The 14,379-nt window shown below is 43.0% G+C and overlaps 1 protein-coding gene across 2 annotated transcripts in view; it reads right to left on the reverse strand.

Annotated features, from left to right (window-relative positions):
* RBM28 (RNA binding motif protein 28) overlaps window positions 1-14,379 on the reverse strand; it is a 37,527-nt gene that overhangs the window by 10,732 nt on the left and 12,416 nt on the right. For both annotated transcript variants that reach the window (XM_044283422.1, XM_044283421.1), the window contains exons 9-15: window positions 13,694-13,760; window positions 12,571-12,680; window positions 8,246-8,319; window positions 4,545-4,680; window positions 2,122-2,186; window positions 1,681-1,839; window positions 1,284-1,433 (exon numbers count right to left, since the gene is read on the reverse strand). In XM_044283422.1, coding sequence (XP_044139357.1) covers window positions 1,284-1,433; window positions 1,681-1,839; window positions 2,122-2,186; window positions 4,545-4,680; window positions 8,246-8,319; window positions 12,571-12,680; window positions 13,694-13,760 — 761 coding nt within the window. The remainder of the gene's footprint in view (window positions 1-1,283; window positions 1,434-1,680; window positions 1,840-2,121; window positions 2,187-4,544; window positions 4,681-8,245; window positions 8,320-12,570; window positions 12,681-13,693; window positions 13,761-14,379) is intronic.

The raw sequence follows: 14,379 nt of genomic DNA on the forward strand, positions 1-14,379 counted from the left end.
AGATGCACGTGACTTATGTAACAGACAAAATGCCATGTAAAATGATTGAGGTAGACATGGGCATCACAAAGGAACATGATTGCAAATTATGTCCTGTCTACACCTATCAGTCTAAAGACATCACTTTTGGTTTCGGTGACAAACTAACGGTTGTGGTCACAGACAAGGTTGCTAAATGTAGGTCTGAAGGAGATGAGGGCATGGATACTCTATCCATAAAGCCGGAAGTAGTTATGGAAGATGGCTTACAGTTAGAAAAGAGATAAAACAGGCATAGAACATGGAGTTGGGTTAGATTGTGGTTATATCTGCGGGGGTCTTAAACTTGAAGTTTATGGCGGTGTAACACTGTGGGCAAGCTCCCGCATAAATGCATGTTTTTCACGTGGTCAGCATGGGTTTCTAGAAGCAGAATTCTTGAGGTTATATACTACATCCAGTGTTTTTCTGAAAAAGGACACGTGGTTGGCACATTGTGAGGAAAACTCATTTAAGCTGATTTCACATGCGTTTAAAAACACACTAAAAATATTAGACATGTATTTGGACAGGAACTCTCAAATTCCTGCTGCAAATCCAACTGCCATGTTTTCTGCATGGAAAAAAAGAGGACATGTCATGTAAGGAGGCAAATTTAAAATCTGCAAGGAAAAAATCTGGGGCGTACGAATCGTAACACAAATTCCCCATAGAAACAATGGCACGTGGATACCCAACTAATTCCAAAACTTTGTGAACATATCATTTGACTCTCTTACAATTGACAATTTATATTACATGAATGAATGTTAAAGGGGTATTCAGGTTACAGAAAGTTACCTATCAGATGGTTGGGAGTCCTACCGCTGGGACCTTCCCATATCATGAGAACGAGGGCCCTATAGAGCCCCCCAAAATGGATGGAGCATTTGGTTGGAAAAGCACACCACTGCGCCATTCATTTCTATGCGAGTTCTAGACATGCTATCTCCAGATCTCCCATAGAAGAAGTGAATGGAGCAGCAGTGCACCTTTCTGACCAGCCGCTCCATCCATTTCAGGGAGCTCCACCGAGTACGGTAGGACTCCCATCAATCTGATAGGGGATAACCTTCTATACCCCTGTCATACTCAGCCTACACATCCTAGGTTAGTTCTATGCCACTAGCTATATGTCTGTACTAGAGAACTCCATTCCTGTACAAACATTACATTTGGCGCAAGTTCTATATTTTTACATTAATACCAAATGGCTTTTATGATAATCTGTGAGCATTAAGACATTATAATGGAGAAAATCTCACCTTTTTTGGCCCAAACAGATCTGGATTGTTGTTCACCTGCCTCAGTGCTGTCAGTGCATGTTCATGTTCGGCAAATTCCAGAAAGGCATAGCCCAGAGACTGGCCCTTAATGTTTCCTCCCACGCCCTTCATGTCTCTCATTACACGACACTGTATAGGAAACCACAATATGAGCTAAATCTGAGTAGCTAAAGGTCATCTCTGACTTACCCCATTATCTGCAGTCTTAGATCAATGGGGGACATTTGGCCGAGTGAAGCCATTCTATAAGACATGCACAAACTCAAAGAAAAACTGCTCATCTGCCAACATACACCGACTATCAGACATCACATTGCTGAGGCTCTCTTCTTGTTTGGGGCATGTCCTTGTTGTACAGGGTCATGGATCTTCTTACCTCTTTGATTTTTACTGAGCGACCCCCACCGGCTGCATTCAAAAACACCTGGCGTAATTTTTTGTCATCCACCGATTTTGGGATGTTGTGAACACACAGACGAGTCCTGGAGACAAAAATGTTCTGATTCTTCAACTTTAGTCGTTTTAGCTCTAAAAACTGGAGAGAAAAAAAAAAAAATCAAACAAAATATGAGGCCCTCATCTAATGAAGCTACTGAACATTGGACAGCCACCCCTACAAAATTATGTTCTGCGCATGGGGTGGGGCAAAGGATTTCAGTGTATTACAGCTCGATTCTTGTTGGGATACAAATACAAATTTAAATAAGTGATATTTAACCATGGAAACATACAATATGCAGCAGGAAAGCAGAATTTAGTTTCATAGTTTTCCTCTAGCAACCCCGATAGTTCCCAACTATAATTACAGTATAGTTACCCGAGCTCTTTTTGCCAAATCTTCCGGACTCAGTCCTTCCGCAGGTTTTGTTCCTTCCCGAATGACTATGGCAAGACAGAGGAAATCAATAAAACTAGCTCAAATATGTATACAGATGACAAATGAATACTTCAGAAACTTCAACCTGTTTGATAAAAAAAAAAAAAATGCCAAATGCAACATGGCGATAGTCCTTCAGTAGGATGGCATTCGTGTATCTGCATGTGGGGGAACCACACAAACACTGCTGCTCTTAACAGAAAACAGCCAATGGGCCTATACATACTCAAGGAGGGTGAATGTTTTTAGGTTTGAAGCTTTGACACAAAATTTTTGGCAGTGTCAGCCAGTTTCATAGCTACAAATCTGCTGACAAATGCCATTTAAAAAGTTATTTTTCTTGAGGCTTTTACATATATACCCTATCTTTGGGATATGCCATCAATGTACTAGAAACCATGAGACCCTGGTAAATGTGTGGCTATATGCGCTGCATTTATTTACAATTAGCCTTCTGGCTATTAGTCGGCCATTTTCCCATTCGCCACTATTGTAGCTTAAAACTCAACTTTTATTACAATATACAAATGTAAAATTCAAGGGGATCAGTTTAAAAGTACTGAGCGTCTAGTGTTCTAGCTACTTAGTTATGTACTTTATCTATCTGCACTCTCACCTTAAACTTCACTCTTTTATTAGCTATGTACCGTCAGATTTGTATTGCTCTATTATTTATTAATAAAGCACCAATCAATCAATGGCGCTGTACATATAATAAGGGGTGTACATACAGAATACAAACAATTGCAATAAGCATGACGAGTTACAGACTGGTACAGCAGGAGAGAGGACCGTGCTCGCGAGGGCTTACAATCTACAAGAATATTGCGTTATAGCTCACTTAAAAACCGCACACACTCACTCTCTGCCCCTATGTATAAATTTAGGATACCTGCATTTTATTGTATACATAACTCCAGTAGTTTGACAGTTAATATACTGAATAATCCTGTAGTTTTTCCCTTCAAATAGACTAGTGAACTCCTTTGTCACTGACATATGTACAAAAACGGCATAGATATTGATCCTTTTCATGGTTACAAAGGTTAGTTTGATTTATTTTATTACTTTGAAAATGGCTGTGTACCAATTCCTCTCAGAATTTTCTGGCCCTTCTATATTGTTGTTTTTTCTTTAATTACTTCTCTACAAGACCATTGTCCATTTTTAGCCCATGCCAGTGGCATTGTAAAATTGGTTGTACTAATTTACGTTGGACATCAAATGTTTTTATACATGTTATGATTTCTAAGACCATTGTCCATTTTTAGCCCATGCCAGTGGCATTGTAAAATTGGTTGTACTAATTTACGTTGGACATCAAATGTTTTTATACATGTTATGATTTCTAAATTCTCTATTCTGTCCTCTCAGCTGCCCAGGCCCTGGCATAGTTCTGTGTAATTATTTTATTTTATTTTTAGGGTTTCCTCTTGCAGTTAATCTCCTGTACAGTAAATGTTGCTCGACTAGAAGAGTTTCTCAAAAGTCAATGCTCGACCCTTTAAAGAGGCCTTGAGACATGACTTGGATAATAAAAAAAAAGCCAGCATCTCATCTGCAGACAGCTGTTTCAGGGTGATTGCCCCTCATCAGTGCAGAGCAGAGAATACTGGCTTAACTGGGTGAGAGGCCTAAGGCATAATGCACACATCCGTGGAGCATGGTCCATAAAATCCCGGCCTGCCGTCCTGTTGAGTGCATGAGCACACGGCGTCATTGGTTGCTAAGATGCCGTGCACTTCATGGACTCAGCAGGCCGGGATCTCACGGACCGTGTTCCACGGATGTGTGCATGACGCCCAAGTCAGGATTTGGGGGGGGGTTAGACCAGTACTCTTTGCTCTGCACCTCAGTGAGGTCAACATAAAGTTGATGACAGGTTCCCTTTTATGACCGACGTTTTAGATGCCAGTCTTATTAAAGCCCTAAACTGGAGGTGGATCTGCCGTAGTTATGATGAGGTACCGGCCTCTCCATAACGTTAGCGCATCTAGTGCCAGTTGTAAATGTAAGACAGCTTTCTTGCTGTCTTACATTTAGACTTTTTTTGATGCCTAAAACAGGCGTAGGAAATGGTGAATAAGACAGGCCCTGCCTACTCCACGCCCACAATTTTAGACCTGGCGTGAGGGGGAAAAAGTTGCAGATAGCGGCGCAACCTAACCTAATTTAGGCTTATTTCTGCTAGTAAATGACCCCAAGTCTCTTTTATTAACCTGCAATGTAAAACATAGATTTTCATGGACTAAACACCACAAAAGATCAAACAACCCAGTTCTAAAGGAAAACCTGAAGACAACTGAATAAATAAATTCAATATAGGTATGTGTACTTTGATACACCCATAGTACTATACTCACATCCTTCCCTCGCTAGGTACAGGTTTCTGGTTCCTGTAGGCTTCTTTACTTTCTTTTGGCATAGCTTTCCAGCTTCCTCCCGACTCACGGCCAGGTCCACAAACAGCTTCCTTCCAGCAAGTTTTAAACCACCATTCTACACCAAAAATGAAATGGGTTAGGAGTTAAAATGGTCCTCGAGGAACTATTTTAAATTACTGCAAGCAACCTGTCCTAGAATGTGACCAGGATTGGCTGCCACCACTTGCAGAGCTGCCTAGGGAGTGAGAGAGCGGTGTCTCACTACACTGCCCTACAATGGAAGGCAATGATGAGATCCTGACTACAATATGCCATTATGGCTGAGCAGCCTGAAAGGAACGCTCACCAATGTGTAGTATACTCAAGTGCCAGAGCGTAGTTTGTCATGAGGCCCTGCACATCGTACCTTAGACAGCTAAGCAAGTGGATGAAACTATTCCTGCTCACATTCAAGGACAGGATGCTTGTGTCCATTTTAAATCATTCCTAAAGATCCCCTTTCAGTAAAGGCAAATCTCTAAACCTAGGGATTATCACTGCAAGACTGGCCTACATTACAATAATGGGTCTCCAAGATATTTTACAAATAGCTAACATAGTATGAATGGAAGAAAAACTTAAAATAATTTGAATAAAAGCTCTGAAGGAGAAAGGGCAGTTGTACAGGTAGGCAATGAAAAGGTATGGCCAACTGTATGTATGCACGCACATCACTATTAAAAAGGAAAACCAAGCACCACATGTGATCCACCTGCAATAAAGAATAGATTTACCCGACAGCTCCCACACCGGTCCTCCCAGCATGGCTCAGTTCACCTAGATGCAACGGTGACATCACATCAACAACATGCTACAGCCAGGTAAAAGGAGCCCTGCCGGGCAACCCAGAGCGATGGCGCAGGATCTGTTGGGTAGGTAAAGGTCTATTCTTTACTACAGGTGGATCAAATGAGCTGTCCAGTTTCATCCTGAAACAAGACAAAACCTTTAAACGGACTCAGTCACTGAAAAATGTAATGCAATATCGGGGCAGGCAGCGTGTTATACAGCAGTAGGAGGAGAGCGGAGTGATACGGAGTGGCAAAAGATTCAATAAAACTTTTTAACTTAGGGTACTTTCACACTAGCGTGGCTGGATTCCGTCGCCGAAACTGCCTGCCGGATCCAGCAATCTGTATGCAAACGGATAGCATTTGTAGACTGATCCGGATGCGGATCCGGATCCGTCTCACAAATGTATTGCAATACTGGATCAGTCTCTCCGCTTGACATCCAGAAAAACGGATCCGGTATTTATCTTTTTCACATTTTTAAAGGTCTGCGCATGCGCAGAATGCAAAACCGGATCCGTTTTTTCCAGAACACATAGGGCCGGATCGGCATTAATGCATTGCAATGTAAAATAATGACGGATCCGGCTTGTGTTCCGGAATTTTGGACGGAGAAAATACTGCAGCATGCTGCGGTATTTTCTCCATCCAAAAACCGTACAGTGACTGAACTGAAGACATCCTGATGCATCCTGAACGGATTTCGCTCCATTCAGAATGCATTAGGATAAAACTGATCAGGATTCTTCCGGCATAGAGCCCCGACGACGGAACTCAATACTGGAAAAGAAAAAAGCTAGTGTGAAAGCACCCTTATGCACTTAAATCTCTGCTCTGAGCTCAAGAGGGGCCATTTAGCTGTTATTAGTGATTGATAGTATTCTCTGTGTAAGTATGTATACAGGGATAGCTGTCAGTCACTGATAAATTACAAGTATTACTGAATATTTTCCCTCAAAACTGTATAATCTTCTCAGCTCATTCTGATCTAGAACATGCTGTCTACAGATTGCACTGCATATCGTAGGGACAGGTTCTCTTTAAGAAAAAAACAGGTGGTCATTAATGACATAACTAATATTAATTCACTAGTAAATGTAACCCCAAACGAATCAATAGAATTAAGTGGCAGTGGCACTTAGAAATGTATGACCAAACTGTCCCTGTAGAAACGACTAAAGCTGAATGGTCACTTTCCTAGAGATTCTGCCATATTATTCTATTTTTCTACCTACTGGCAGGGTCACATTTATGGTATATTTTAGCAATAACTTAAAAGAACACTTCCATCAGAAAGGAATACTTGTTTTATAAATTCAATATGCATACCAAACTATATATATATTTTTTTTTTTGAATTATTGACTATTCATTTCAGCAGTTTTAGGTCTCTGACATTAAATACTAAATATCGTCCTTCTTTAGCAGTAAAAACATGTAAGACCTCCTATAAGCCGTGTCAGTTTACTGCTGCTATAAGGGGGGAGAGATAATCTGCAAAGTAATCCAGTATGACGGCTGCATTATTCTCTTGATAGCTTTATCTACCAAATTTGGCAAATAGGTAAATCAGGTGCTCTAAGGGTACTTTCACACTAGCAGCAGGACGGATCCGACAGGCTGTTCACCCTGTTGGCGGAGCTCCGGCGCAGCACTGCAGTACGTGGTGAGAGGCCACCGGACTAAAAAGTCGAACATGCAGTACTTTTAGTCCGGCGGCCTTTCGCCGTGCACTACCAAGCTGCGCCGGAGCTCCCCCCCTATTCCCATTATAGTCAATGGGGACGGAGTGGTGGTCCGGCGAAATAGCGACAGGACGGATCCGACAGGGTGAACAGCCTGTCGGATCCGTCCTGCTGCTAGTGTGAAAATAGCCTTATAGGTAAATCAGCTCTCTATCCACAATAAAAATCAACTATGTTATCACATGGCCCATATTGGTCAATAGAAGCTCACAGGTCCTTCCGTCTTTGTCTCACTGACATGCACAGTTTTACACCAGGTTTCCATAACGACCCAGCCATTTTTCTTCATTATTATGGGGGTGCCGTGCATTTCCCCATTATGGGGGCACCGTGCCTGTCCCCGTTATAGAGGCGCTGTGAATGAAACTGTTATGGGGGACACTGGATATCTTTTAACCACACACACACAAACCTGTGTGAAGCCGGGTAATTCTGCTAGTCTATTACATATATTAAATATAATTTTTCTTGTCTGTCTGTTCATTATAGACAGCCCAACAACTGGACTGATCTATTTGGCTCATATGTAAATCAGGTTTTAGCTCTCTAGCACATATGGTTCTTCAGATATTCACACAAAAAAAGCTAATACGGCACCATCACATGACCCCTGTTGGTCACTAGAAGCCCCTAGGTCCTTCATTGGGCCTCACTGACAGACACAGTTTTACCCTGGTTTCCATAACAAACCAGCCATTTGTCTTCACTGTTATAGGGTCCTATGACGGCACTTTCAATGTCACTGCTATGGGGGCTAACTGACATACACACAGTCAAATGACCCATATTGGCTCACGGGGCCGGAAGGAGTTAAGTGAGCCTCTTTGCAGTGCTAAAAATCCAAAGAGGAAATTAGCTACTTTCACACCTGCTATATCCAGAAAACCATCCTCCATTTTATTACAAAATTACAGAGTTTTCACATTAATTTGTGATAACTTTTTATGCAGATGATTCTTTACAGCAGTAGTCAGGCAGGCTATAAACTCCACAGCAAAAAAGATACAATGTAGTTTGATTATTGATAATGAATTCTAAAGAAAAAAAATGGAGACGCATCTGCCCTAACAGTTATTTTGGCGTATTTCGGATACAATAATCATACCTCCGAGTCATCCTTGGCAGCTGCTAGGCATTTCTCCGCAGACTCTCTATCCACAAACTGCACAAAGGCACAGCCTTAAAGATGAAAGCAAAAGGGCGGCGTTATATGGCAAGAGGTCAAAGTACACCAAATTGTTAAAAGATAAAATTTGTCTGACGACTGGAATCCCAGCCATTCAACAGAATTGCATGTGTGGAAGAATTCGCCAAACTATGAACAAAAGGCACACAAGCCCCTTTATTTCAGCAATTTGTGAGTCCCAGTACATGGACACACAGGCATTCTGTAAGCTAATGAAAAACACAACTGCATTTTTCCTTTAACTACAGCAATGTTGTAGATCAGTGGTCCTCAACTCCGGTCCTCGGGACCTACCAGTCATGTTTTCCAGATTTCCTTAGTATTGAGCAGGTGATATAATTAGTGTCCCTGCATCAGGATTTACCACAGGAATTTATTCTATGGGATATTCCCAAATCCTGACCGGTAGGTGTGTCCTGAGGACTGGAGTTGCGGAACCCTGTTGTAGATGATCAATCAACCATGGTTTTAAGAAGTATCAAGAACAGATTACTGCATTTCATGGACTATAACCGTGTTCCCCAACTCCACTTCTCGGGGCCCACCTGCCGGTCAGGATTTGAGAATATCCCACAGAATGAATACCTGGGGTAAGTCCTGATGCATGGACACTAATTATGGCTACTTTCACATCAGCTGTGTTTTATTCAGGTTTAGAGATGCGGCACAGGATCTCAAAACCTGAGGAAAACACTTAAGTTTCATTTAATACATCCAGGGGAAACCCTTTCGTTCGGATCAGGTTATATTAAATAGAAACTGAACAAACCTGATCCGGCATTAAAATCACTGCATCCTGATCTGTTTTGTCCCCACTGACAATGAATGGGGACAAAACTGAGCCGTTTTGACGCAGTTTTGAGATCTTTTGCCAGATCTCAAAACGAAAAAACTAAAAATGATGATGTGAAAGTAGCCTATATCAGCTGCTCAATACTAAGAAAGTCCCAAAAACAGGACAGACAGGTGGACCTGAGGAACACTGGACTATAACACAATTTTTAGTAGTGTTGAGTAAACTTGTGGCTTCAAGTTCAGCGTACAAGGTTCGGATTATCTAAGAATTCCGGTATGGATTCCGCTACTACAGACCATATGATCACTGCAGGCAGGAGAGGATAGGACACTGCCCACTCCATCCTGAAGGTCCCCCAGCTGCAGTGAAGGAGATGATAGCTTCAAGTACCTGCAGCTGAAGGACCTTTGAAGATGTCATCAGTGGGAGGAGCCAGAAGAGGAGACGTGTGTTTTTATTAAGGATGTATGTGCAGCAGAGCCGTGTGTTCAGCACACTGTGTGTGTATAATGTGTTTTTGTGTCCGTATAACGTGAGCTGCGTGTATAATGTGTGTGCCGCAGAGTCGTGTGTATAATGTGTGTGCCGCAGAGTCGTGTGTATAATGTGTGTGCCGCAGAGTCGTGTGTATAATGTGTGTGCCGCAGAGTCGTGTGTATAATGTGTGTGCCGCAGAGTCGTGTGTATAATGTGTGTGCCGCAGAGTCGTGTGTATAATGTGTGTGCTGCAGAGTCGTGTGTATAATGTGTGTGCTGCAGAGTCGTGTGTATAATGTGTGTGCTGCAGAGTCGTGTGTATAATGTGTGTGCTGCAGAGTCATGTGTATAATGCAGGTACTGCACTGCTGTGTATAATGTGTGTGCTGTAGAGTCATGTGTATAATGTGTGTGCTGTAGAGTCATGTGTATAATGTGTGTGCTGTAGAGTCATGTGTATAATGTGTGTGCTGTAGAGTCATGTGTATAATGTGTGTGCTGCAGAGCTGTGTGTATAATGCAGGTACTGCACTGCTGTGTATAATGTGTGTGCTGCAGAGCTGTGTGTATAATGCAGGTACTGCACTGCTGTGTATAATGTGTGTGCTGCAGAGCTGTGTGTATAATGCAGGTACTGCACTGCTGTGTATAATGTGTGTGCTGCAGAGCTGTGTGTATAATGCAGGTACTGCACTGCTGTGTATAATGTGTGCTGCAGAGCTGTGTGTATAATGCAGGTACTGCACTGCTGTGTATAATGTGTGGGCTGCAGAGCTGTGTGCATAATGCAGGTACTGCACTGCTGTGTATAATGTGTGCTGCAGAGCTGTGTGCATAATGCAGGTACTGCACTGCTGTGTATAATGTGTGTGCTGCAGAGCTGTGTGCATAATGCAGGTACTGCACTGCTGTGTATAATGTGTGCTGTAGAGTCATGTGTATAATGTGTGCTGCAGAGCTGTGTGTATAATGCAGGTACTGCACTGCTGTGTATAATGTGTGGGCTGCAGAGCTGTGTGCATAATGCAGGTACTGCACTGTTGTGTATAATGTGTGCTGCAGAGCTGTGTGCATAATGCAGGTACTGCACTGCTGTGTATAATGTGTGTGCTGCAGAGCTGTGTGCATAATGCAGGTACTGCACTGCTGTGTATAATGTGTGTGCTGCAGAGCTGTGTGCATAATGCAGGTACTGCACTGCTGTGTATAATGTGTGTGCTGCAGAGCTGTGTGTATAATGCAGGTACTGCACTGCTGTGTATAATGTGTGTGCTGCAGAGCTGTGTGCATAATGCAGGTACTGCACTGCTGTGTATCATGTGTGCTGTAGAGTCATGTGTATAATGTGTGTGCTGCAGAGCTGTGTGTATAATGCAGGTACTGCACTGCTGTGTATAATGTGTGTGCTGCAGAGCTGTGTGCATAATGCAGGTACTGCACTGCTGTGTATAATGTGTGCTGCAGAGCTGTGTGCATAATGCAGGTACTGCACTGCTGTGTAAAATGTGTGTGCTGCAGAGCTGTGTGTATAATGCAGGTACTGCACTGCTGTGTATAATGTGTGTGCTGCAGAGCTGTGTGCATAATGCAGGTACTGCACTGCTGTGTATCATGTGTGCTGTAGAGTCATGTGTATAATGTGTGTGCTGCAGAGCTGTGTGTATAATGCAGGTACTGCACTGCTGTGTATAATGTGTGTGCTGCAGAGCTGTGTGCATAATGCAGGTACTGCACTGCTGTGTATAATGTGTGCTGCAGAGCTGTGTGCATAATGCAGGTACTGCACTGCTGTGTAAAATGTGTGTGCCGCAGAGCTGTGTGCATAATGCAGGTACTGCACTGCTGTGTATAATGTGTGTGCTGCAGAGCTGTGTGCATAATGCAGGTACTGCACTGCTGTGTATAATGTGTGTGCTGCAGAGCTGTGTGCATAATGCAGGTACTGCACTGCTGTGTATAATGTGTGTGCTGCAGAGCTGTGTGCATAATGCAGGTACTGCACTGCTGTGTATAATGTGTGTGCTGCAGAGCTGTGTGCATAATGCAGGTACTGCACTGCTGTGTATAATGTGTGCTGCAGAGCTGTGTGCATAATGCAGGTACTGCACTGCTGTGTAAAATGTGTGTGCCGCAGAGCTGTGTGCATAATGCAGGTACTGCACTGCTGTGTATAATGTGTGTGCTGCAGAGCTGTGTGCATAATGCAGGTACTGCACTGCTGTGTATAATGTGTGTGCTGCAGAGCTGTGTGCATAATGCAGGTACTGCACTGCTGTGTATAATGTGTGCTGTAGAGTCAAAAATCTAGAAAAATAATCCTGGGAGGAACAAGCGCTGCAGAGCAATGACAGGAGACACATTTAACGAGGTGAGCACACCGCACCATAGCTGGTACCATGACAGGAGCTGACCAAACCCCCTCTACACTAGACCTCAGAGTTAGTGACCCTAACCCCGCCACTTCATTATACCACTAGGGAAGGTTTGATAAGTAGAAAACTTTTTCTTCTAATTTTCTGTTGTTTAAACCTGGGCTGCATGTTATAGCCGAGTGTGTACAATTTGACACCCACCAATCATAACCCTCAGGATCTAATAGTGCCCCGTAGGCTGACATATGTGTGCAGATGGTCTTACTAGATCATTACACATTCTGTTAACAGTTATGTGCACCTACCCAATCCAAGCTCAAAAGAAGTCATACATGACATTGGACAATACAGTCAAAGCACAATCCATACAGGCCGCAGGGAGACAAACTACAGACACTGCCTTTTCAACCATACTAGGTCACCGGTGATTCATCATACTGACAAGTAGTTCTCTCCACCCTTAATTAATGGCTGGAACTTACAAGTTTGCGAAAAGCGATCACCATAAAATGAGTATGTTTAATTACAGAGAATATGTCCTCGTTCCAGGATTAATTAACACTTGGTGAAACGCCCTACTCACTCAATGTCGGGCATACCTTTAGAGTGCTCTGTATCAGGGTGTAACACTATCCGCACATAATTAATGCTTCCGTATTTCAGCAACAACTCTTCTAGATCATCTTCTTCAGAGTTAAAAGACAGATTCCTACAACACCAAAGGAAAAAAGTGAACACACAGAACGGCTTTTAGATTTGGCCCATTTCTTGTATGTGCTTTAGACCCAAAAAGAAGTTTATCTTTAAAAGTACAGTAAATTGGAAGTAAGCCAAAATGCAGTCTTGTACAGTGTGAAGTTAAGGTCCACCTGAAGTTCGACATCAATTTTACTAAAAACCTTTTGTAAATGTGATGAAATGATTATTTGCAATATGCTTTATTTCTCTTACTTTTCCTAGCAAAATGGGCAAATGAAGTTCAGGTGCCTAGTGCGCTTCGGAGTCCATATCCTTACACCGCTGACATGTCAGTTGTCTACATGTGTACAGATATTCCACCGACAGCTGTACTGGTAGGAGAACATGTCGCTGCACCAGCTCCGTTCACCAATGTGCTATACCCAGGCTTTAGTAGGGTAGCAATGTGGTAGGTCAGCTCCTGCCCTGTGCTCGCTCTTCTTGCCTGCAGGATGTGGTAGGCAAGGCTTTAGCAGAGCAGAGCGAGCACAAGGCACTGCCCCTGTCGCCACACACTCCACTAATGCCTGGCAGAGCACATGGGTGATGTGCTATGCAGAGCTTTTAGTGACAGGCAGGACGGAGCTCAGCGCAGCCCCAATGGAATCCGTATACTGTCGATATATCAGCAGTATATGAGTGTACGGATTGCAAAGCGCTATAGGCACCTGTTCTTCAGGTGCTTATTTTGCTAGGAAAAGAAAAAAATTAAAGTATATTACAAATATTCTTGTCATCACATTTACAACAGGTAAATCAAGTTTATGTCGAAGCTTAGGTACACTTAAATATTGAAGACATGGTTAGGTTTGGGGGGGATGCTCAATATCAGACAGGCAGGGCTACTCCTGGCTTTCTGGCTTCTATTCTAGTGCACGACTCATTGTAGAACAGTTTATTTATGGAGTGCTGATATTTTTCATCTGGATTTGCATAGGTAATTATGCTTCTGACAAAGTCACTTTATCGGAGCTCAAGCTTTACCTAATGAACAATGTTCTTCCCTCTTTGACATCTGACGGCAATAGCTTTTTCTTCACTTTAGTTTTATCTAAAATACAAATAAAACACATGTTTAGGCAGGTCACGTTAGCAAGTGTAATCCCCCCTTTACATCATACGATCAGGCGGGGCACTTCTTACAAGGATTATGGCACATCATATAAGTAAAAATAATATCATTTATCTAGCTAGGTTGAGCACTGAGCAGCATGGCTAGGTTTTTCCTGTCCGATGCTTGAGCTTCTGTTCTCTCTCACTGACTAAGGTCTCTTGCACACGGCCGTTGTGCCAATGCACGGGCACCATCCGTGCAGTGACAGATCCAGACCCATTCAACTTGAATGGGTCCGTGAACAGTCCGCACCGCAAAAATAAAAAAAATTTGAACTTTTTCTATTTAAGTGCAGAGGTACGGAGAGGAACCCCACAGAAGCACTCCGGAGTTCTTCTGTGGGGTTCCATGCTTCCGTTCCTCACCTCCGGATTGTGGACCCATTCAAGTGAATGGATCTGCATCCGTGATGCGGGGAGCACGCAGCTGGTGCCCGCATATTGTGAACTCGCTGTTTGTGGGCCTCAATACGGGCCACGGCCATGTGCATGAGGCCTGAACCAGAGGAGTGAGCAGCACACTTTATATAAGCAGGAAGGGCCAGCATGTACAGCCA

This window comes from Bufo gargarizans, chromosome 2 (assembly GCF_014858855.1).
Source record: "Bufo gargarizans isolate SCDJY-AF-19 chromosome 2, ASM1485885v1, whole genome shotgun sequence".
NCBI lineage: Eukaryota > Metazoa > Chordata > Amphibia > Anura > Bufonidae > Bufo > Bufo gargarizans.